Source organism: Lontra canadensis, unplaced genomic scaffold (assembly GCF_010015895.1).
Source record: "Lontra canadensis isolate GAN:19392208 unplaced genomic scaffold, GSC_riverotter_1.0 scaffold107, whole genome shotgun sequence".
NCBI lineage: Eukaryota > Metazoa > Chordata > Mammalia > Carnivora > Mustelidae > Lontra > Lontra canadensis.
The window spans coordinates 6,667,536-6,692,081 of record NW_022631101.1 but is presented as its reverse complement, the minus strand read 5'-3'; the positions used below and the strand labels follow the sequence as shown (position 1 = coordinate 6,692,081).

Here is a 24,546-nt window from a genome sequence, read left to right as displayed (position 1 = left end):
TCTGGGACTGTGCTCTAAGGGCCTGTGGCACCCAGCAGTTCCATCCTTGGGCAGGCCCCATGGGAACATTTTTTTTTTTTAAGATTTTATTTATTTATTTGACAGAGACCACAAGTAGGCAGAGAGGCAGGCAGAGAGAGGAGGAAGCAGGCTCCCTGCAGAGCAGAGAGCCAGATGCGGGGCTCGATCCCAGGACCCTGAGATCACGACATCTTAATAACTGAGCAGAGATTGGGGGTCCGTGGGGTGTAGGGCAAACAACACTGAATCGGGAGTTGAGCTTTTTTATTGTAGTTTGTACTGTTCCTACCGGGCTGTGCGAGATCGAATCCGTTTCCCACGTCACTATCCGTGGAAGGGCTCAAGGGGAAGGGAATGGTGGATCTCCAAGGTCGTGCGACTCCAACCTTGAATTGCAAAAAATGCAATAAAATCCAGTTCGCAATCAGGAAGAATAGAGCGGACCAGGCCTGAGGCACTTGAACCTTGGGCTCTGGTCTGGTGGTGCTGGGGTGAGAAAGGGCTTCCTCTTAGCTGTCTGCTTTCCTTCCCACAGAGGCAGCCCCTGGCCCCGGGTGCCCGGACCCCTCTGCCTCCAGGCCTTGCCCTCAAGGCCCGCCTCCCCATTCTCAGGCTTTGAGACCAAAGGAACCGGCCTGGCCGTGTGAAGGGCAGGCACTGGGGCCCAGAGACTCTTTGAAGAGAGGCCCGGAGAGTCCCACGTTAGTGCGGGATGTTTGGGGTCCCCCACGCCCTCTCTGTCCTCTCTCCTTCCTCCTCTAGATCCTTCCTCCGCCGCCTCACACTTCATCTCTGATACACGAATTGTGAGTCCTTTGCATAGAAGGATGCCTGGGACGGCTCTCTCCCCGCCCCTCCCCCTTCCAAAGAAAAGCATTAAATACGGTTTCAAAATAAAATCCAAAGCTCAAAAAGGCCCTGATCTCGGGGCCTCCCGTTCTCCATAGGAGAACAAATCCGCACGTCCCACTCGGACCGCCTGGGGGATCGCGGGGCCCCGCTCCGGGCCCCCCCGGGCCTGGCGCTGCGGCGGGAAACAGAAGGGATGGGCCTTGGGGACTGAGACTCGGAGGCACGTCCACCGCGTCCGGAGGGGGACAGGGAGGGGCGGGAATAGAATGTCAACTGCCAGGACCCCAGGGGCAGGGACGAGAGAGCAGGAGCGCGCCCGCCTGGGTTTGGGGGAAATGGAGGTCTCCGGAGAGGAGCAGGGGAGAAAAGTGCTAATCGCCTTCCACGACCGGGGTCCGGCGAGGCGCGAGCGCTTCCCAGAGCCCGCCCGGGAGGCTGGCGCAGCTCCGGGGCCCGGGCCTGCAGGCCGCCTTCCCGCCCCGGCCCCCGGGCCCCCGAGCCCCGCCGCCCCGCCCTCCGCGGGAGCAGTCCCGGCCTCCGAGTGGCCGGAAAACCAATGAGGACCCGGGCAGCAGCCGCCCCCCACCCGAGAGCCGGGACCGGGTCGGCGCGGCCTTTGCGCCCTCCCCCGGGCCTTGGGGCCCCGGTACTGACGGGCGCACCCCCGCCCGGGCCTGGCAGGCCTCGGTGCACACGCGTGCTGACCTCTCGGGAAACGTGGGGCCCCGCGCGGGGAGGGCCGGGGCTCCGGATCCCGGGGGGCTGCGGGGCGCCGAGGGGCGCCGAGCGGCACCGGCGACCCCACGCGGTCCCCATCTCCGCCCGGCCCGCCGGGGGACAGCGGCGGCGGCGGCCGGGCCCCGGGAGGCGAGGTGTCCAGGCCGAGGGCCGGCCGAGCGGAGAACGGAGGGCGGAGCCGCCCCGCCCGCCCCGCCAACCCTCCGCGGCGCTCGGCCCGCCGCCCGCAGCCCTCCCGGCCGCAGCTGCCGCGTCCGGGGCCTCCAGGATGGTCTGGCGCTCCTCGGGCGCGGAGTCCGAGGAGGAGGGATGCACCTGCCCGGTGCGCCGCTGGACCGTGGCGACCCTGAGCGTGGCCCGCGCGCCCGCGCACACCAGGCCGCGCCGCCGGCAGCCCTAGTGCACCAGGTACTCGTCCCCGGCGCGGCGGGGAGTCGGCCGCTGCCCTCGGTGCGGGCGGGGGCGGCGGGGAGGCGAGTCCCGGGCTCTAGGCCTCGCGCCGTGGCCTCCGCGGGCCCAGCGGCTCCGGGGGGAGAGCGGGACGTTGCCTGGGGAGGAACAAAGGACCGCGTGGGAGCCAGTAGAGGGCCCGCCGCCGGGGTCTCGCGCCCCAGCTCCGCAGCTCCCGGCTTTGGCCCCCCTGCACCATCCTTCCCGGTCTCCCCTTCAGCCTCCCGCTCCCGCCGCCCGCTGGAACCCAGGCACTCCCAGCCCCCCGTGTGCCTACCCCACTCTACCGGGCCTGTTTGGTTTTTTGTTTTTAATAAGATTTTATTAGAGAGAGTGCAAGGTATAGGGAAAGGGGAGAGGGAGAAGCCTACTGCTCGCGGAGCAGGGAGCACGATGCTGGGCTGGATCCCGGGGCCCGAGATCATGACCCCAGCAGAAGGCAGAGGCTTAACCCACTGAGCCACCCAGGCGCCCCCAACAGTTGTCACTTTGAATTAAAGTCCTGCAAGTACTTAAAAAAAAAACAAAACAAAAAAACCGCAAACCTATCCCCTGTGATAGTTTCACAGGGGAAAGTGTTGAGTCCGAGATTCCTATTGCTGCTGGGGTCGGTCCTGGGACAGCAGAGAAGGAACCCGTTCCCATTTAGGGCCAAACGGGTTGCTTTCTCAAGCTCTGTGTTAAAAAATGTTAGTGTTAAAAAATGGACAAATACACAGGATGAATATGAGAACCAGACTACGTCTGAATGTTCTGGAAAAAAAGGGAGACTCTTCCTCTTTACAATGTATTCTATTTACAAAATACTGGGTACTACAGGATGTGGAAACTATGCCTGATCGGAGTTTCTGTAAATCAGCTGTGTTCTCATAATTCGGTTTGTATTCTGATACACTGTTTGGGGGCCGGTGGAACACAGCAGTTATAATAGGCCCTTTGGTGTGCCTTAGTGATGTAGGAAAGACATTAGGGTTTAGGGTTCGAAGCCAATGGCTAAGAAACAATTCTTGACCAAACTTTGGTGCAAAAAGGTGGTTTTATTAAAGCAGGGGGACAGGGCCCTGGGGGTGAAAGATCTGCACTGGGGTCAGGAGGAGTGGCCCATTATCAAGTTGGGAGGGGGTTAGAGATAGTGTAAGTATCTAAGGAATTTTGGAAGCATGGTTTCCAGGACCTTGAGGGAACTGGCTGTTGTGAGGAAAAGGTCATTCATTATTGTCTAATAAAACCCAAGTTATGACACTCTTCAGATGTATATCAGTAGGTCATAAGCTTGGGGGGAATGATTGCCAACAGTACTAAGTGGGGGGGGGCGCTTAGAGATAAAGTAAGTTTCCAAAGCAACTTTTATATGTTAAAATAGGCGTGCAGGGTCTTGGGGGTTGGGCTAAGATTTAGCCTTTTGCCCTTAGCAAGCGTCAACATCCAGGCGGTTGAGTTCCAAGAGGAATGTCACTCTGCCTGTTTAGAAGAACTTGTCAGTGGGCTGTAGGTAGTAAGGACATTTAATACTTTTTCTTCTGCCTCTTTCTATCCCACATGATTAGGCGCTGATATCAATTTGTTTTCTTATAGCTAATGCTTTTATCGGTTTGGTGCTCTCTGACCCATTTCTCCCCTATATTGTTCACATTTCCCTCCCTTACCACTTGTAAGGATCTGCGATGGATTTACTGAGCAGTGTGCGGAAACCATCCCATTTAAACTGGAGACTTTCTCCTGAGTTTCTTTTTGCTTGGAGTTTCTGTTGAGGAGAGCAAAGACAAAAGAAGTGAAATTTCCTTACTACTTGCCTCTAGAGCCAAATGCAACCTTAACTTGACAAAAGCCAGACCTCCGGGCTCCTGGAAGTCCTTTTTAGCCTAACATGAAAATCCCTTTTAAATTTCCTTCGCCTCTACCCTCACTAACTTGAAAGTGTACTGGCAGTGGTTCCTCACAATCACACTGCCACTAGCTTGCTTGATTGCTTTTTTTTTTTTTTTAGATTTTTATTTATTTATTTGACAGAGATCAAATAAATAGGCAGAGAGTAGGCAGAGAGGCAGATAGAGAGAGAGGAGGAAGCAGGCTCCCTGCTGAGCAGAGAGCTGGACATGGGGCTCCATCCTGGGACCTTGGGACCAGGACCTGAGCGGAAGGCAGAGGCTTTAACCCACTGAGCCACCCAGGCACCCCTCTGGGGCTCTTTCTGCCTACAAGCCCTGTCACCAAACCTTACTGAAAACAGGGAATCTTAGTGGCTCAGTGGATTAAGTCTGACTCTTTTTTTTTTTTTTTTTTTAAAGATTTTATTTATTTATTTGACAGACAGAGATCACGAGTAGGCAGAGAAGCAGGCAGAGAGAGAGGAGGAAGCAGGCTCCCGGCTGAGCAGAGAGCCCGATGCGGGGCTCGATCCCAGAACCCTGGGATCATGACCTGAGCCGAAGGCAGAGGCTTTAATCCACTGAGCCACCCAGGTGCCCCTAAGTCTGACTCTTGATCTCATGTCAGCTCCTGATCTCAGGGTCCTGAGTTCAAATTTCTCCACTCTCGGCTCCATCCTGGGCACAGAGCCTACTGAACAACAACAAACAGGTTTTGCACTGAAAATATCTCAGTAATTGTTTCTGGACTGTAGGCTCCTGGCCCACGTCACATCAGTTTCCGCTGGACCATGAAGTCTCGTACTTTGGTGTACTAGACACAGTAACTTCCGGGACTGGAGGTTCTGAATCAGTCCGAGCTCTATCCCATAGGTTTTTATTTTACTCCACGCTCCTGTCACAAACATACTCTTCTGTTTACTTCTTTGTATTTTCGGAAAAAGAAAACAAGAATCACATAATTAACAAGTTTGATGTCTTAAAATCCTGAAATAATAATAGAGCACAAGTGATGATGGAAACGAAAGATTTCCATGAAATGCGATGCTGTGGGGTCATTGAGCTCAACAGTCAAGAAGGAATTCTTGGGACTGTTAAAGGCTCCAGTTGGTCATTTTACTTAAGTAGCAAGTGGACAGGACCTGTGAGCAGAAAAAGATGCACTGCAGCCTGCAGAAAGCTGGTAGCTCCCTGTGAAGTGTGCAAGGTGGAGTGGGGCGGGGCATGTGGGGAGTATTAGATCCTAAGTGTTTCTTTGAATTTCTGTTTGTAAAAGTAGAAATTGTTTGCAAGATTTCTCTGGTGCTTATTCAGTTCGATATTAACTATCAGTGAGATGTACAGGCCGTCACAAGACCTTTAAGAACACAGCAGCCACAGGGTACCTGGGTGGCTCAGTGGGTTAAGCCTCTGCCTTTGGCTCAGGTCATGATCTCAGGGTCCTGGGATCGAGCCCCACATCGGGCTCTCTGCTCAGCGGGGAGCCTGCTTCCCCCTCTCTCTGCCTACCTCTCTGGCTATTTGTGATCTCTCTCTCTCTCTCTCTGTCAAGTAAATAAATAAATAAATCTTAAAAAACAAAAAACACAGCAGGCAGCCCTTATTTGATCCTTACCAGAACTAGGTGGGTTCTCGGCCAGCCTTCTGGCTAACGGTGAACTTTTTTCTGCTTCTAGCCCTCATCATAGTAGACTCAGAAATAATAGCTCTTTTATTTATAGAATTCAAGATGTTTGTGTTGATAGTGTGAATTAAAGACAGACGCAGCATTATCCACAAAGAGCTTTGTAAGTGTCATGTCATTGAAAATGTTTCTTAAATTAGTCACCATGACAGTTCTGCACTCTATCACTTCCAGTGTGTGTATAACTACTTTCTGAATGTACGATGTGTGCACGATTGTGACATGGTAGGTCAGATGTGTGTGGATCTCTTCACGTTTTCATCACTCTTCTCAGGGTTGACACCTGCGGTGAACACTGCTTTAAGTTTCTCCCTGTATGTTGACCTGCTGTCGTTCTAGATCCACGCCGGGTCAACCAGCGTGAAAACCTGATCCCGTCCATGTTACTGGGTGTTTGACAAAATATTCTCATAATAGTAGAAAAATGTGTTTGCTGTCTTAGGGTAATGTTATATATTTTCTGTGAATTTATGAAAAACTGTTAAATGCTCTCTAGTAAAGAGAGTAAACGTGCTGAGAAAGGACTGACTTTGGCTTTCTTGCCATTCCAGTAGAACCTGTAATTGTGATAAAACCCGTTCAGTTCCCTGTCCTCCACAAACTCTTGCCTTGGAGTTCTACCTCTTTGTTATTAAAGAATGTTTACTGGGGCCCACAGGCTACTGCTTTTTTAGAAATGCAGACTCCCGTTTAACCCCAGAACTCCTGAGCATAATCTGCATTTTAATCAGATCTCCAGTGCACTGTTGTGAAATTCTGATTCACTTTTTAATTTAATCAGTACATTTGTAACCCACAAAAACATTCCACCTAAGAAGGAGACACAACTAGGGGCACCGGGGTGGGTCAGTCTGGCGAGCGTCTGCCTTAGGCTTAGGTCATGATCTCAGGGTCCTGGGATCGAGCTCCATGTTGGGCTCCCTGCTCAGCGGGGACCTTGCTTCTCCCTCTCTCTGGCCCTCTCACCCAGCTTGCACTCTCTCTCTCTTTCTCTCAAATAAATAAGATCTCTAAAAGGAAAAGAAAAAGGCACAGCCTATAATGTATGACATAATACAGTACTCAGTAACTTGTTGGGTCTCTGTTGACAACTTCATTTTACAAATTATCTTGGATAAATACACAGTATTTATAATGGTTTTCCGGATCATATGCCATCCTCTTACCTCAAACGTAGAGAACACATTAGAGCATATTACTGTGTTAAAAATTCCCTGATGCATAGAGGAGGAAACTCACCTAAGCCAGAAGCAGTTCTGAGATATAACGCAGAGAAAAGGAGTTCACTCCTTGGGGAATCACAGATGGAAACTACAGCAGGTGGGATTGTTAACGCAGATTTGCGGCATGTAAAGAGATTGGAGGGGGGAACCTGGGTGGCTCAGTGGGTTAAACCTCTGCCTTGGGCTCAGGTCATGATCTCGGGGTCCTGGGATCGAGCCCCGCATCGGGCTCTCTGCTCAGCGGGGAGCCTGCTTCCTCCTCTCTCTCTCTGCCTGCTTCTCTGCCTGCTTCTCTGCCTACTGTGATCTCTGTCAAATAAATAAATAAAATCTTTAAAAAAAAAAAAAAAAAGATCGCAGGGAATAACTTCCAAAGCAGACACTCAGAGAAGCAGAAGGAAGGATTTCGTATTATTTGGGTTTAGGGCAGATGTTCAGAAAGTGGAGCCTTATCTTGTGTAGAGCTAGGCATTAGATGGCCCAAGAGTCTCAAGAAAACCTCTACTTACTTTGATGTTCTGTAATGAGCTTTGTGCTCCTCCTTGGGTGGAGATCTCATATTATCACGAGATTAAGGGAACTGTAGATCACTCCTTGGATTACTCCGTGGTCGTCTGCTTAGCTGTCATAGGAGGGGACGGCTTAAGGTCAAAGTGGGCTGATCCAAGGTCTTCCTCAGGGCAGTTAGTAACCTGTGTTGCATGGTTTGTTTCCCTGGAAGGACACTGTGCCTGGGGGTTTGAATAAAGTAAAAGATAAGGTGGAAAGAAGAGGTTAAGTAAAATGTGGGACAGTCGTCGCAGGGGACAAGCAGGTGAGCAGGGAAGGTCAAGTCTTAGTCTCGGTGGTGGGACGGACCATCATGAACTGTGTCAGTGGCCACTTGGTGACTGTGGTATTTATTACAGGGACTGCTGACATTCAGGGATGTGGCCGTAGAATTCTCCCTGGAGGAGTGGGGACGCCTGACCCACACTCAGCGGCAACTGTACAGGGATGTGATGTTGGAGAACTACGGACACCTCCTCTTCCTGGGTGAGAATGTCTCCTTCAGGTTTCCCAAACCCCACTCAGGGTTTTGTTCCTTCCTTTGTTTTTGTTTTGTTTTGTTTTAAGATTTTATTTATTTATTTGACAGAGAGCGAGCAATTGAGAGAGGGAACGTGAGCAGGGGAGGGGGCCGAGGGGGAAAGCAGACTTCCCACTGACCAGGGAGCCTGATGTGGGACTACATCCCAGTATTGTGGGATCATGACCTGAACCAGACGGCCAACCAACCGAACCACCAGGGCACCCCCACCTGTGTCTTCTAAAGGGGCTGTTGATCAGTAGCATTTGGGAAGTCATTTTCCAGATGTTACAAATGTCTTTTCTTCTCTACTGAGCACGATACTAGATTGAAAATCTCCAGCAGTGCTCATGTTCATTCCTTTTTTCTAATAATCAGGTCTCATTGTGTCAAAGCCAGACCTGGTTTCCTTTTTGGAGCAAAAGAAGGAACCTTGGAATCTGAAGAGAAAGAAGACGGTAGCCTTCCACCCAGGTAGGTGGGAATGAATGAAGCAGATGACGGAGGTGAGGCCCACATGTGGAGGAGGACAATGACCTTGAAATGTGGTTTGAGTAGCTCACCTTGAATGGAAATAATCTTGAGAAACCTAGTTACAGTTTTCTCCTTCTCACAAAGAGATATCTGCTCTCCACCATTATCAAGCTCTCACATTCTCTAGGGATTCTCCTTCAGCTCCAGTGATGGTCTGTCACATCCATAGGGAGGGCCAGGAGACTCCCCTTGGAGTAGGAGGGCCTCCATAATCTGAGAGTTTCTCCATTGCTGTGAGGGCCCTGGGAAGTCCTCCTATTTCCGAGGAACTCTCTGTTAAACCCTTTGTACGTTCTGTTTGCCTCCTATGAAAAGCGTTGTCAGGGTGGTTGCAGGCCTGTTGGGGTTTGGGGCAGAAATTCCGGCAACACTGGAGACAGACATCCCATGTTTTCTGTTTTATGCTTTCCAGTGTGATGGCAGGTTTAATCTTAATTGTACAAAATTGAGACTCAGTAATTTGATCTGCTAACAAAGCACCGTCCTAAAATTAAAAAATCGAATCCTTTATTTCACTTCAGAGGTTAATTTCTGTTCTTATGAACTGAAATTAGAAATTATCACTCTGTTTTCCATTGCTCAGTGGTGAAATAATGTAGCATATCTATTTGTATCTTAGAATTCCTACCTAAATTAATCCCACAGGAGAACTAGGACCTTTAGACCTCAAAACTCGTATCATACAATAAATTCTCAGTTCTTACCTTATTTCTTAGTAATTGGATCATTTTATAATTTTGTCTTGTATGATAGGAATTTCTTTTGACATTGTCGTGTGTGTTTTCACTTATTAGTTACATAGGAGATTCATCTCTCATTTTTAAAAAGTTCTTTCTTTCTTTTTTGGCTTTTTAAAATTTATTTGACAGAGAGAGACACAGCCAGAGAGGGAACACAAGCAGGGGGAGTGGGAGAAGGAGAAGCAGGCTTCCCGCTGAGCAGGGAGCCCAGTGCGGGCCTCGATCCCAGAATCCTGGGATCATGACCCAAGCCGAAGGCAGATGCTTAATGCCTGAGCCACCCAGGTGTCCCTCCTCTCTCAATTTTTAGATCAAAAGTCCTGGTATGACATGGGCATGTGCTTTGTAAGAAGTGAGGTAGGTAATTAGTAAAATCCCTACCCCCATTGTTTTTTGGGGTTTTTTTGTTGTTTTTTTGGACAGATTGAGAGCGAGCGAGCCTGAACACAAGCAGGGGGAGTGGCAGGCAGAGGGAGAAGCAGGCTCCCTGCTGAGAAGGAGCCCGCTGTAAGGCTCGATGTGGGGCTCAGTCCTAGGACTCTGGGATCATGACTTGAGCTGAAAGCAGCTGCTTAACCGACTAAGCCACCAGGCGCCTGTAAAATCCGATATTAAAAAAAAAAATGAATAAATGTAATTTTACTTCATGGAAAATTAATCATTAGGTTTTTCTTTTACTTTCCTCAGAATGTGTCTGAATTTTTTTTAAAGATTTCATTTATTTAACGAGAATAGCAAGCTCCCTAGCACCGACAATGCAGGGGAGCAGCAGGCAGAGGGGGAAGCAGGCTCCCCACCGAGCAGGGATCCTTACATGGGGCTTGGTCCCAGGATCCTGGCATCATGACCTGAGCCAAAGGCAGGTGTTAACCGACCTAGCTGCCCTGGTGCCCCACACCTGTGATTTTTGATAAGTTAATTTTAACGTATCACTATGTTCATGTCTTGATTTGTCTTGTGTAGAATTTACCGAGCATGAAGTTATATCTTTTTTCCACATACGTCACTCTTTCCTTCTGGGGTCCCATTAGTGTACACATGGACCACCTGTTGGTGTCCCATGAGTCCCTTAGACTCCGTCCTTTCCCACATATGTCCTTGCTTCTGTCAACATAGAATTTAAAACTGGGGTTTTTACGTGGTCGAATTCTTTTTCTACATGATCAAGTCTTTGGGGACCCTTAGTGCGCTTTCAAATCCAGTGACGGAACTCTTCAGCTCCTGGTTTTTTGTTCCTTATTGTTACACTTGCTGTCTCTTTGGGTTTGCATTTGGGTCATGCGTAGTTTTCTGGATGCCACTGATTGACCTGTTTTCTCTTCTTCCTCCATGGGCAGCTCTGTGATGGTCATTAGAATTCTTTGTCAGGCAATTCATTGTTTGTTTGTTGGCAATTAATAATTCTGACTAACTTAGGGCCAGTTTCGGAGATGTATTTCATTCCTCTAATGGAACACATTTCTGTTTCTCTGATGCCGTGTGAACTTGCACTGATATTTGGGAATTAAAAAAACAGCCTGGGGGCCCAGAATTATGGACTTGGCTTTCTTTAGTAGTACACAAATAATAGTAATTCTGGGGCCTGTCACGCATGTTCTGGGCCTTTGTCTTGTCTGAGTTTTTGTCGTTTCCCAGTTTAAGGCAGTGAGGTTACCGCTTCAGAGTGCATGATCCCCTCCTCTCTCTGTCTGTCTTCAGTGCTGTCGTCTGTCCAGTGTTTGCACAAAGGCTCACTGTTGGTCTGAGCCGCCCCCACACTGCATCCAGAGGGGCTCTCATTCCCTCTGGGTCCCATGTGGCGCATGACAGAAACAAGTCCCTTAGGTAGCTGGAAAGAATCATGACTATATAGACAACTCACTGTCCTCTCCTGAGGAGAGGTGAGAGTTCTCTCACGGTGTTGCCGTGGAGAGTCAGGGAGGGCGAGCCCCGGTTGTGGGCAAGTGTCGCAAACTCTCCTTGTCTCTTCGTCGTGCCTCTTCTTCCTTCCTACTTGCCTGGGGGAGCTGTGTTCTCCTAACTGGCTTCTGGAACATTCTAAAGGGTAATTTAGTCTATTTTTGTCTCCATGGAGGAGCACAGTCCTCTTTCTCCATTCTGTTGCTGCCCTAGAGTGGGTATTAATTTTGCACATTAGCCTTTTAACATATATGGTGTGAGTTCAGTAAGTGAGATAGCTTATTTTAAATCTGTTAGTTGTGGCTTTCCCTAACACCTCAAGCTTGTTGGGAAAGAGAAAGATTCATTCCATGGAAGGATATGGAAAGATGTGGAAGCACTGGCCCTGAGTATTTATACTTAACGACTGACTGGGAAGGCGATGAGGTGGGGGCTGAAGGGCAGGAAGGATGTCACGATGGATTTAACCGTAACCAAACTGGGACGATTACCCGGGAGGAAATCTTACTGCCAGAAGCGATCAAGGATATAAAACAATTGAGGGAGGGGCACCTGGGTGACTCAGCCCTTAAGCGTCTTGTCTGCCTTCAGCTTAGGTCTGGGATTGAGCCCCACGTCGTCGACTCCCTGCTCAGCAGGGAGCCTGCTTCTCCCTCTCCCACTCCCCTGCTTGTGTTCCCTCTCTCGCTGTGTCTCTGTGTTGTCAAATGAATAAATAAAATCTTAAAAAAAAAAAAAACAATTGGGGGAAAACCCCACCTTAAGTCAGTCATATTGGCAGAACGAGGTCTTTGAACCCAAGGACCCAAATCTTTTTTTTTTTTTTTAAAGATTTTGTCTATTTGTCCGTGAGGGAAGGCAGTAAGCAGAGGAAGCTGCAGGCAGAGAGCTGAGCAGGGAGCCCCATGCGGGGCTGGATCCCAGGACTCTGGGATCATGACCTGAGCCCAAGGCAGACGCTTAATCAACTGAGCCACCCAGGTGTCCCTCCAAATCCATTTTTTAAACATATTTTCTGACGTTTGTTAATTTTGGAAAGTCACCTAGTCCGTGCTGAAAGTAATCATTCAAACAACTTCAAGTATCAAATTGGATTAATCAAGCCATGAAATATTTCTGAAAGTTAGACATTTAAAAATGAAGAAAAAAATTCTGAATGTGATGTCAACCCTCTGTGGTAAATATTTGTTACGTCTCGTGGGCAAAAAATAAATGTCTGTGTTTACATATGTGTGTTTAAGTACACACACAAGCATAGATGATGCTTTCCATGAAATGGATTATTGAAATCAAGTACATTTGAGCGAGATCGGGTGCGTTCAGGATGGTATGGCCGTAGATGGAATCATGTACATTTAGATCTTGGGAAAACAACCCTCCTAGCAACAGTGACAAACTACTGTAGTGTGAAAGAGTATTCGGTAAGATACCTCCTGCGCCTTGCCCGTTGCTTGGTTATCACTGCCTGGATTGTTGTGTTTTCTTTTTTTCAGTTTCATCCTCATGGTTTAGTTCTATCTCTAGGGAAATTCCAGTGGAATATAATGAAGCAAAGTTTAGTGTTATCAGGAACATTTGGTTTCTTTATGTTTAATACGTCAGTGGAGATGTTAGGGCTTAGATATACCACATTGTCGTATTTTTCCTAACACCCTCCCCATTTTTTTTTTTTTTAATTTCTTTCTTGTGTTTTCCTATATGCATTTTTTAAAAGGATTTTATTTATTTATTTGACAGACGGAGATCACAAGTAGGCAGAGAGGCAGGCGGGGGTGGGGGGGTGGGGGGGAAGCAGGCTCCCCGCTGAGCGCTGAGCACAGAGCCCAATGCGGGGCTCGATTCCGGGACCCTGGGATCATGACCTTAGCTGAAGATAGAGGCTTTAATCCACTGAGCCACCCAGGTGCCCCTCCTATATGCATTTGAAGAAAATAATTCAAGGGGTGCCTGGGTGGCTCAATGGGCTAAAACCTCTGCCTTCAGCTCAGGTCATGATCCCAGGGTCCTGAGATCGAGTCCTGCCACCGGCTCTCTGATCAGCAGGGCCCTACTTCCCCCTCCTCTTCTGCCTGCTTGTGATCTCTGTCAAATACATAAACAAAATCCTAAAAAAAAAAAGAAAAGAAAAAATTCTACATTTCCTTCTTTTTTCTGTCAACATTGTATATTCATTGTAAACCATATTGCTTTAGCTAGAGATTAAATATGCTTTGAAAATCTAGCCCTTCCTACATCGAATTTCACCTTGTCAGTATATGTACTCTATGACACTGGTCTTTTTTTTTTTTTTTTTTTTTAAGATTTTATTTATTTGACACAGAGAGTGAGAGAGGGAAGACAAGCAGAGGGAGTGGGAGAGGGAGAAGCAGGCTTCGCAACGAGCAGGGAGCCCGATGCGGGGCTCGATCCCAGGACCCTGAGATCATGACCTGAGCCGAAGGCAGACTCTTAACCACTGAGCCACCCAGGCGCCCCACTGGTCTTTTCACATATATCTATTTTTTTGCTTTTGAGCATTTTAAAAAATTTTTATTTTATTTTTATTTTTAAGATTAGCAGGTCAATTTTTTTTTTTTTTTTTTTTTTTTTTTTAAAGACACCATTTCCTAGCAGCCTCTGTCTACCCCAACACAGGGCTTGAACTCACAGCCCCTGGATCCGGAGCTGCATGCTCCATGACTGAGCCAGACTGGAGCCCCATACTGAGTATCTTTTTAAAGTCAAGTCACACCTACGGAACAGAAACGAGCAGCTCCAGGGCATTTCACGAGCTGATCACATCTCCATAAGCCATTGAGGTCCAGAAACAATATTACATGTCCTCTCACTGCCCCCCCGCCGCCCCATCAAGCTCCTCAGGCGCTTTCCCCACAGCTCAGCACTCTTTACAAGTAGGGCAGGAGGTTGCTCTCCATAGTGTACCTCCTGAAAATGTGATCAGGCAGTGGGAACTCTGGCATTTGGCTTTCTTCCTTCTACCTGTGTGTGTCGATCTGCATTCCTGCGCGTGACGTGCATGACGCATGAGAACCGATCGGGACGCTTCATTCCCTTGTGTGAATATCGGGTCATTACGTCATTCTGCCACTAGTGGGGGGGATGGTTCTCAGAGAAGGACTGTCAAGAATACTCCGGGCATGTAAAATCTGTAATTTGTCTTTTAGTGGAACGTGCACTCCCTTGTGCCAATTTTCACATCCACCAGCAGTGGATGGGATTTCTAGCTTATCCACATACTTTCCAAAACGTGGTAATTTATGGGATTTTGACATTGGGCTCCTGTTTGTTATATGATGTCACAAAGTCGCGGTTTTATTTGCTTTGTTGTTGTTACTTCCCGTGACTGTAGATTTGGGCATTAACCTTGGGATAATCTTTTTTTCACAGTGTCTGGTGAGTTACTGTGACTATTTCTTCTGTTTCGGTATCTTTTTCTTCCGGCTCTGTGGTTCCGTATATACTATGAGAACGAGTCCTTTGTCTCCTCCTCACTCTACTTCTGTTTCTTGAGCTTGTGATACAGGGACATTCCTGATGTAATCCAGGTTGTCATTTCACCCTTTATGGCTAGTGGTTTTTATGATTTTTAGAAATTTTCTCAAAAAAAATTTTTTTTCTCATATACTAAGACCACAGCGATAGAATCCTTTGTGTTTTTCTAAAATTGTAATTATCTTTACAGTATCGATCAGACATGTATTAAAAATCAATGTTCTCTAGTTTGGGTAGTGACTGAATTTTTCTGTTATTTTTCTTTTTCTCCCCACATGGCTGACAAATTGCAGTATGTTCTGGAAATGTTATATTGTGCTTTCTTTTCATTTGGTTTAACTAGTCATCGCTTCACATGGATTAATGCTGCACAGTCTTGGAGCAGACTTACCCTGTGATTCCTCTCCGTCTTTTCCTACCTCTGGTGATAGCAGTCTCTCAGGACCATACATCGGATGTCACTTTTCATGTCAGAATCTTCCATGCGCCTCTGTGCTCTGATGAATGGTCATTCCTGTTTCCCGTAGCAGCATAGCCTCCAGCGGCTTGGCAGTAGCCATCATTTACTGGTTGTAGACCGTAGCCGGAATCTTGGCAAACTGATAGCTGGTTTCCCATTATCTCTCTCCTTACTTCACTGTGGGTAGGTTAAGTTCTATAGACTTTACTGCCTTACGCATGAGTATACTCAAGTCATTGGACATTGTCTCTAAAGGGGTCCCACCCACAGTGACTGCTTGTGGGTGGACAGATTGCTGCAGTGATTTTGGATGAAGCCTTCTCTGCATGTTTTCAGAGTGGCCGGGGGTGTGTCGGTTGTGGTGGATGTGGGTCTTTATCTGCCAGACCGTTAATGTTAGTGCTGCGTTTGGAGGGACGTTAAAGTAGGAGCTTCTAGGTACGTTGACTTTTAAATTTTCCTCTGTATGTCACTGCCAAATGAGCAGCAAAAGATCTGGAAGAAAAACCTATTTTGGTTACTGTTGTGGATATCTTATCAAAACCATACCCTTGGGGTACTCAGCATTGTTGTTTTCCCTGAAATCACGTTGTGAGCTCATGATCTGGATCCGTGGTCCCGCGATTTCCACCCACTCGAGGCACAAAGAGTAGGTCAGCAAGATCAGCATTTCCTCCGGATCCTCATCTACGTTCAGAGCCACCCAAAGTATCTCCGTCATTGTGACCACCTCTGTTTCATTTTACAAAATCCTCTCCATCTTTTATGTCTGCATTATTCATTATCCCATTCCCTGTTGATGGGTAGTGAACACTTCTGCCCTAATTCCATGTGTTTCCCAGTTCTCAGCCTGGTTATTGTCATGAGCCTTGATTCCACTGTTTTTCCAGGACCCGCTTTGCCTTGGTTAGGCGTACAGAACCCTCCCATCAGAGACGTGTAAATTGTGCACTTTCACACAGTGTAGGTGCTTCTTCACACACCTCCCTTAGGAAGTTCACCACAGAACTTTAAGGTAGACCTTCCTGGGTACCGGGATTTGTTTACCTGTTTGAACGCAGGAGCAACAGGGGGAGTGCCCAAGTGGATGCCCTACCTCACCCAGTTAGTTCTTCCGTGTTGGATCCTGCCAGTTAGAGCCCTGAAAAATGTTCCTGATGTAAATTGATTTTTAGAATTTTTAAAGCTTTTATTTTTTTTAGAGAGAGAGTGCGAGTGCGTGGCGAGAGGTGGGACGGGGAGAGGGAGAGAATCTCAAGCAGACTTTGTGATGAGCACTGAGTACGGAGTCTGTTGAGGGACCTGACCCCATGACCCTGAGATCATGACGTGCGCCCAAATCAAAAGTATGACGCTAAACTGACTGAGCCACCCAGGTGACCCAAATTGAATAGATTTTATCCCAGATCCCATATCAGATTAATTAACGTTTGACAAGGTGGTGTACATATGGGGAAATGAGGTGGGATCCAAGCTGGGGTCAAACTGAGTGGTGAATGTTGTCAGGAGATAATTCTATGGTTGGTTTTGTTTGTTTGTTTCGTGGTGGGTTTTTTGTTGTTGTTGTTGTTGTTTGGTTTTTTTAATTCTATGGTTTTAAGTTTCTCCATGTGTTAAGGATAGAAGCATTGAACGTTTTTATTTTTTATTTTTTTGAAAGTTTTTATTCTTAATTGTCTTTCCTCTCATGTACGTGCATCAAAAAGCTTTGGAATACAGTGATAATCTCTTGGCCTTGGGTAGAGAACGGATTTGTTCACTGGAGAGGAAAACAGAGTTGTCTCCTTCTATGGCAAGGTTCAGGAGGGTACGCTGTCTGCTCCTTCAGGATACTGAGGTTTCCTGTGCTCAGGGTCCCACAGATGAGAGTGAAAACCTGGGGCATGTGCAGCGTCTCCCTGTATCAGCTGCGGATGGGCAGCTGGTGAGCGGAATTAGTGTGGTCAGGAAGGTTAAGCTAGCTGACGTGTCGTGAGCCATAAGATCCCTAGACTTTAATCTGGGAGTCCTCTGTCTTCTGCCACCACTGGGAAATTCTTACAGGCAAACTTGTTCCATTTTACAGTGTGTGAAACATGGAATTTTTCCACCTTCTGGAATTATCCATGGACCTTACTCAGAATGAAATGCGTACTTATGGGTCTGTTTCTGCTTTTATTTGTTTGCTTATTTGTTTAGTAGACTGAACCTGAAAGTGAAGTCACACGATATTTGTCTGTCTTTGGCCGATGTGTCACAGTTACCACATAGTTTCTAGGTCTATCCACATTGCCGTAAATGGCAAGAAACAACCAAAAAAGCAGAAACAGACGCCTTACAAAACCAAAGAAACTGCTGCTTACCGGAGTGGGACGGAGAGGGGTGGTGGGCAGGCTGGGTGAAGGGGAGTGGAAGGTACGCGCTTTCGGTTAGGGATGCAGTCATGGGGATAAAGGATGTGGCAGAGGAGACTCGGTAAATGGTACTGCCGTGGTGTCCTGTGGCGCCTCATAGTAGCTACGCTTGTGTTGGGGACACATTTCCGATGCGAATGGATGTCAGCAGAAAGCCAGAGTAGTGACACCTGTGTGGAATAAGCTAGACCTTCTTGGTCTTATATTGTATTTGTCCTGCTTGGGTACCAGGGTAGTGTGGGGCCCCATGAAATAATTTTGAATGTTTTCCCTCCATTCTGCTCTTTGTAAGATTTCAATGAAGATTGTCATTGATTTTTTTTTTTTTTTATTCATTTGACAGAGAGAGAGAGAGATCACAGGTAGGCAGAGCAGCAGGCAGAGAGAGAGGGGGAAGCAGGCTCCCTGCTGAGCAGAGAGCCCGATGTGGGGCTCGATCCCAGGACCCTGAGATCATGACCTGGGCCGAAGGCAGTGGCTTAACCCACTGAGCCACCCAGGCGCCCTGATTTTTTTTTTTTAAGTGTTTGATGGAATTAGCCAGTGAAGGTATGTGGTCCTGGGCTTTTCTGTGCTGGGAGCTTTTTTTATTTCACATTCAACTTTCATTCTTGTTATTGGTCTCAGATCTCCTATTTCTTAGGTTTAAGATTCCTATTTCAATCTTGGTAACTTTATGTATTTTTAGGAATTATCTGTTTTTGTTTTGTTTTTTTTTTTAAGTTACCGGATTTGTTAGAATATAATTGTTTATAGTGGTGTGTTATCACACTATATATTTCCATAGTTGTCTGCTGTGTTTTCTGTTCCATTTCTCATTTTGATTTTTGAGACTTCTCTCCTTTATTCTTAGTTAATGTAGTTAAAATTTTGATTATTTTTTTGGAAAATCTGGATATTAATTTCAGTGTTATATTATTTTTTGCAGTCTCTAGTTTATTTCTGATATTTCTTTATTATTTTCTTCCTCTACTGAATTTCAGCTAAGTTTCTTTTTCTAGTTCCTTGTCTTCTAATGTTAAGAAGAAAAGTTGGCGGGGTGGGGCACCTGAGTGGCTCGGTCAGTTAAGCTTCTGACTCTTGATCTCAACTTAGGTCTTGATCTCCAGGTCCTCGGTTCAGGACTGGGTGAGCTGGTTAAGCTCCATGCTAGGTGTGGAACCTACTTTTAAGAAAAAAAAGGGGAGGAAAAAAAACTTGAAAAAAGTAACTTAAGCACTTATAGCATAAAAAAATTAAAAAGAGTGTCTAGTAGAAAAAATTAGTAGAAATAAATAATACTAGTGATTACCAACAAAATAACAAAAAAAAAAAAAAGAGGATTCCTTAGGGTTTTTTTAATAGATCATGTCACCTGTAAGCAGATAAATTTGCATTATCTTTTCCAGTTTTGATTCCATTTCTGTATTTTTCTTGGCCTGTTTGTTCAGACTAGACTATCCATTAGTGTGTTGACTGAAAGTGGTAAAGTCCCTCCATTACCTTGTTTCTGGTCATACAAGAGAAGCTTACACTCTGCTATTAAATATATTAGATTTCTGCTTTTCATACATAGATGCCTTTGTGAGGGTGAGGTGGTTTCCTTCTGTTCCTACTTTATTGAGTATTTTTTTTTTAAAGATTTTATTTATTTACTTGACAGAGATCACAAGTAGGCAGAGAGGCCAGCAGAGAGAGAGGGAGGAAGAAGCAGGCTCCCTGCGGAGCAGAGAGCACGATGTGGGGCTCGATCCCAGGACTCTGGGATCATGACCTGAGCCGAAGGCAGAGGCTTTAACCCACTGAGCCACCCAGGCACCCCTTTATTGAGTATTTTTAATAATGAAACCTTGTCCAGTATGCTCAAATTCTTGTTCTGTGTCAATATGATTGTCAGTTTTGATCTTTGTTAGTGTGCATGTCAAGACATCCTTGAATTCCAGGAAGAATTTCCAGTTACTTATGCTGTAAGATGGGAAAATGTGCTTTTGACTCAGTTTGTTTTATTTTATTGTGGGCTTAGTGTGACTACAGGCAGTAGTTGGCAGCCTTCTCTGCTTATAGTGTCTTCCCTTGTCTTTGATAACCTTATCTTTGATAACCTTTGATAACCTAGCAATGCTGGCATCACAGATAGTGTTTGGTAATTTCCTTTTTGTTCGCTCCCTAAAAATGTACGAAGAGATTTAAAGCACTTTCTCATTAAATCTCTGAATTATCAGGGTGCCTGGGTGGCTCAGTCCTTAAGCATCTGCCTTTGGCTCAGGTCATGATCCCAGGGTCCTGGGATCGAGCCCCATGTTGAACTCCCTGCTCAGTGGGGAGCCTGCTTCTCCCTCTCCCACTCCCCCTGCTTCTGTTCCGTCTCTTGTTGGCTCTCTGTCAAATAAATAAGTCTTATAAAAAAAAAATCTCTGAATTTTCCAGTGATTTCATCTGGCACAGGACTTTTCTTTGTCGGGAGTTTTAAAATTCCTTTTTCAATCTGTTTAGTAGTGGTAGATCAGTTTTGACTTTTTAAAGATTTTATTTATTTGATAGAGATCACAAGTAGGCAGAGAGGCAGACAGAGAGGGGGAATAATAATAATAATAATACCAATTATTTGTATTTCTATGGTAGCAGTGATACTGTCTACTTTCACTTCTTCACTTCTGATTTTAGTTGGTCTTCTTTCATTCTCTTTTTTTTTTAAGATTTTATTTATTTATTTGAGAGAGAATACACATGAGCGGGTAGAGGGGCAGAGGGAGAAGCAGACTCCCCCCTGAGCAGGGAGCCTGGTGTGGGACTCGATCCCAGAACCCTGGGATCATGACCTGAGCTGAAGGCAGATCCTTAACCAACTGAGCCACCCAGGCACCCAGTCTTCTTTCATTCTTACTTGATTTTGTTAAAGGTCTGTTAATTTTGTTGATCTTTCCTGAAAACCAGCTCTCCCAATTGTTGATATTTTCCCATTTTTGCTATTTCCTATTTTGTCCATTTCTGTGTATGTTTCAGTTTCCTCCCTTCTGCAAATTTTGGGCTCATATGGGACTTTTCTTGATTTTTTTGAAGTATAGGAAAGTGATATGTGTTCCAATATGACAAGACTACGGAACTGTCTGTTAGGCTATGTGATCGGTACATTGTGTGTAAGTTCTTAAGTCCATGGAGGCACGAAGTCCTCATGATTCCTTCTCTGCCATCTTGCTGATATCCTGTGACTGATTTTCAGGTTGTATATTAGAAGTTGTCAGCATATTCGTCTGAGAGTAGTAGGTGGAATGATTTTACTTTTCTCTTATTTGATATCTTTCAGCCATATCTTCACATGACATCCAGAGCTTCATGCCAAAGCCGAGCATAGAAGCTTCTTTCCAAAAAGTGTCAATGGGTAGACACAAAAATAGTGACGTTGAGGATTTACACTTAATGATAGACCGGGACAATGATGGGAAGAGTGAAGGGTATCAAAGATTTCATGAAGGACATATCCAAACTCAGACAACTGCCCATAATAAGAATCTCACTGTCCCAAGTGGTGAAGGATATAAAACATTTTGGAAAACCTCCCTTTTTGAGTCCACTGTTTCCAAAAACCAGTGTGATTCTGCAAGTAAAACCTCAAATCAAATATTCAGACATACATATTTAGGGAAAGACCATTTGGAACATCTGGAAAGTTACTTAGTCCATGCTGAAAATAATTATTTGAGCCATTCTGAAGAAAGGATAGGATTGATTGTTCAGTCAAATATTTCTGAAAATCCGAGATTTAAAAATGAAGAAGAAAGTGCAAAGTGGGGTCCACTGGAGAGGTCCTTCACCGAGGAGTCGACCCTTCAGGATGACCAGAGCAGTGTCAATGGAGACAGAATTGCTCAATGTACTGAATTTGAGGAGACATTCAAGCAGAGCTCAGATGTTGATAAACATCTGAGGACTCATGTTCCAGGAAATGATTATGAATGTAATAAACGTGGGGAAGTCTTTTATCAAAACTCTGACCTTATTATACATAAGAGTATGAATACAGGAGAGAATCCTTACAGTGAATGTGGGAAAGCTCTTAACCCGTCGTCCAATGTTGGTGATCATCAGAGAATTCATGTGGGAAAAAACCCACTTGGATGTAAAAAACCTGGGAACACGTTTAGTCAATCATCAAGACTAAATATACCTAAAAGTTACATTTTTAAGGAATGTGGCAAAGACTTTGACTGGCACTCAACACTACCTCAAGATCAGGGGATGCATACTGGAGAGAAACCGTACAGATGTGAAGAATGTGGTAAAACCTTTAAGGTCTGCTCATCAGTGAATAGACATAAGCGAATCCATACTGGAGAGAAACCTTACAAATGTGAAGAATGCGGCAAGGCCTTTAACCAGCAGTCAAGCCTTACCGAACATCACAGAATTCATAATGGAGAGAAACCTTACAAATGTGAAGAGTGTGGCAAGGCCTTCAGCCAGCGCTCACACCTTATTAGTCATCACAGAATTCATACTGGAGAGAAACCTTACAAATGTAAGGAATGTGGCAAGGCCTTTAACCACCACTCAGGCCTTATTCAGCATCACAGAATTCATACTGGAGAGAAACCGTATAAATGTAAAGAATGTGGCAAGGCCTTTAACCATGACTCAAGTCTTACTCAGCATCACAGAATTCATACTGGAGAGAAACCTTACAAATGTCAAGAATGTGGTAAGGCCTTTAACCAGCGCTCACACCTTATTAGTCATGAGAGGACTCATATTAGAGAGAAACCTTACAAATGTGAAGAATGCAGCAAGGCCTTCAGCCAACACTCACACCTTATTCGACATCACAGAATTCATACTGGAGAGAAACCTTACAAATGTGAGGAATGTGGTAAGACCTTTAATAGGCATTCATCTCTTACTCAGCATCACATAATTCATACTGGAGAGAAACCTTACCAATGTAAAGAATGTGGCAGAGCCTTTAACCAGCACTCAAGCCTTATTCACCATAACAGAATTCATACTGGAGAGAAACCTTATAAATGTAAAGAATGTGGCAAGGCCTTTAAACATGACTCTACACTTACTCAGCATCACAGAATTCATACTGGAGAGAAACCTTACAAATGTAAAGAATGTGGCAAGGCCTTTATCCAGCACTCACAACTTACTAGTCATCAGAGAATTCATACTGGGGAGAAACCTTACAAGTGTAAAGACTGTGGCAAGGCCTTTAACCACAACTCAAGTCTTACTTACCATCATAGAATTCATACTGGAGAGAAACCTTATAAGTGTAAAGAATGTGACAAAGCCTTTAAACAGCACTCAAAACTTACTCGCCATCACAGAATTCATACTGGAGAGAAACCTTATAAATGTAAAGCCTGTGGCAAGGCCTTTAAACAGCACTCACACCTTACTAATCATTATGGAATTCATACTAGAGAGAAACCTTAATAAATGTAAAGAATGTGGCAAGGCCTTTAACCAGTGTTCACACCTTACTCAACATCACACAATTCTCACTGGAGAGAAACCTTACAAGTGTAAAGAATGTAGCCAGGCCTTTAGTCAGTGTTCAGCCTTACTCATTATCAAAGAAGTCCTAATAGAGCAAAGCTTAAAATTTTTAGGGCAATGAGAGAATTTTTTTTTCTTTAAACAAGAAGTTAAACAACGCACTTGACTTGAAGGGAAAATGATCAACATTCATTTCTCTTAGAGTAATTTATCCCTACTTTAAGACCAATTGCCCCACATGGAAAAGCTGTGTGCAGACAAATTGCATTGAATTGTCCTTGGTTCTCTAATGGTAAATGAAAAACATTAAAAGGACCCAATCAAACAAGGTACACAAGAATTTTTATGTTCTTTTTTTGTTGTTGTTGTTAAATAGAGCAAAATAACTTTTGGAATATAACGATAAGAGCTGAATGACCATGCCATTAATGGAAAAACAAAGGAGTATTTTCACAGATCCAGGTTTTCCCAAGGCCAACCCATCACCTCTTGACGTTGATTAAACCGAACCATTGGCCATCTTGTTTAAAAGAAAAATGCCATATGCTGTGCACATACACAGCTCCTTCATGCCCAATCAAGGAACAGGGAAGGGGAAAATGAAAGAACAGAGAAAACTGTATGTAGTGGTCAGGATGTGGTGGAACCAAACTGTGGTTTTCTGATTGAGACTGTCTTCTCTGTCTGGAGGAGCAGAGTTCTGCAGTGAAGTAGCACGTTGCCTTTTTTAGTCGACACCTCCTGTCTGCTGCTGGAACACATCAGCTGTATCTTCCTCCTCCATTTCCATCTGTGCCGGTATATCTGCTTCCTTGAGTGCGTGCCCATCAAAGCGGAATCTGATCCGCCTCTTTGACAAACCTGTCATTCACAGTCGTTTTCCATGAGTTTGCTAACCACAGTCTTGACTCCTTCCTTCGGCGGCTTCTTGGCCATTGGGGGTGCCAGAATCTTCCCAGCTGCTGCTTCTCAGAAGAGATACCAGGTCCCCAGTGAGAGCACACATGTAACAACAGGAGTGGCAGAAGTAGCGACTGTGAGAGGATTTGTAAGTATTGTACTCCATATTAGAGAATTCATACTGGAGAGTTACAAAACATAAAGAATGTGACAAGGCCTTTAAGCAATGGCAAACCATAATTCCTGATCAGAAAATGTATTGTGGAGAGCATTTTTATAAATATGATGGATTTGGCAAGCCTGTTACAGTCCTTAAGCCTTACTCAGCATCAGAGAGTTCATTTTGAGGAGTAACATTACAAAAGTAAAGGATGTGGTAAACCGGAACTCCGGACTTACTGAACATCACGGCTATCACACAGGATAAAGTGTAGAAGTTGCAGTACCTTTAACTGGAATTCAGTCCTGAATCGGTATCCCAAAATGCACACTAGATTTAAATCCTACAAATGCGTGAATGAGGAAAGACCTTCCTTTTAAATATACACTTTAGAAAACATCAGAGTACAGAAAGAGAACTTCAAAAACATAAGTATTTAGAAATGTATTTAACTGAACATCAAATGTCAGTGTCACAGAAATCAATAGGAAGGAGTACATTAATTACTCTGTTTAGACAGTACCTCAAAATACTTATAAGGAATAATACAAAGTTAAACATTTAGATAATGTATATGCTCTTATG

General features: G+C 45.3%; 2 protein-coding genes across 2 annotated transcripts in view; both read left to right on the top strand.

The window, feature by feature from the left end:
* The first annotated feature begins 1,391 nt into the window (after positions 1 to 1,391).
* LOC116856124 (zinc finger protein 678-like) lies at positions 1,392 to 23,949 on the top strand. Its single transcript, XM_032839401.1, is given in 5 exon segments — positions 1,392 to 2,019; positions 7,745 to 7,871; positions 8,284 to 8,379; positions 20,707 to 22,835; positions 22,837 to 23,949. Coding segments are annotated over 5 exon segments (2,637 nt in total). The 5' UTR covers positions 1,392 to 1,920; the 3' UTR covers positions 23,023 to 23,949.
* Positions 8,284 to 24,546, top strand: part of LOC116856126 (zinc finger protein 345-like) — a 53,511-nt gene continuing 37,248 nt past the window's right edge. The window contains exon 1 of the mRNA XM_032839403.1: positions 8,284 to 8,379. The gene's annotated coding sequence lies outside the window, so the exon portion shown is untranslated. The remainder of the gene's footprint in view (positions 8,380 to 24,546) is intronic.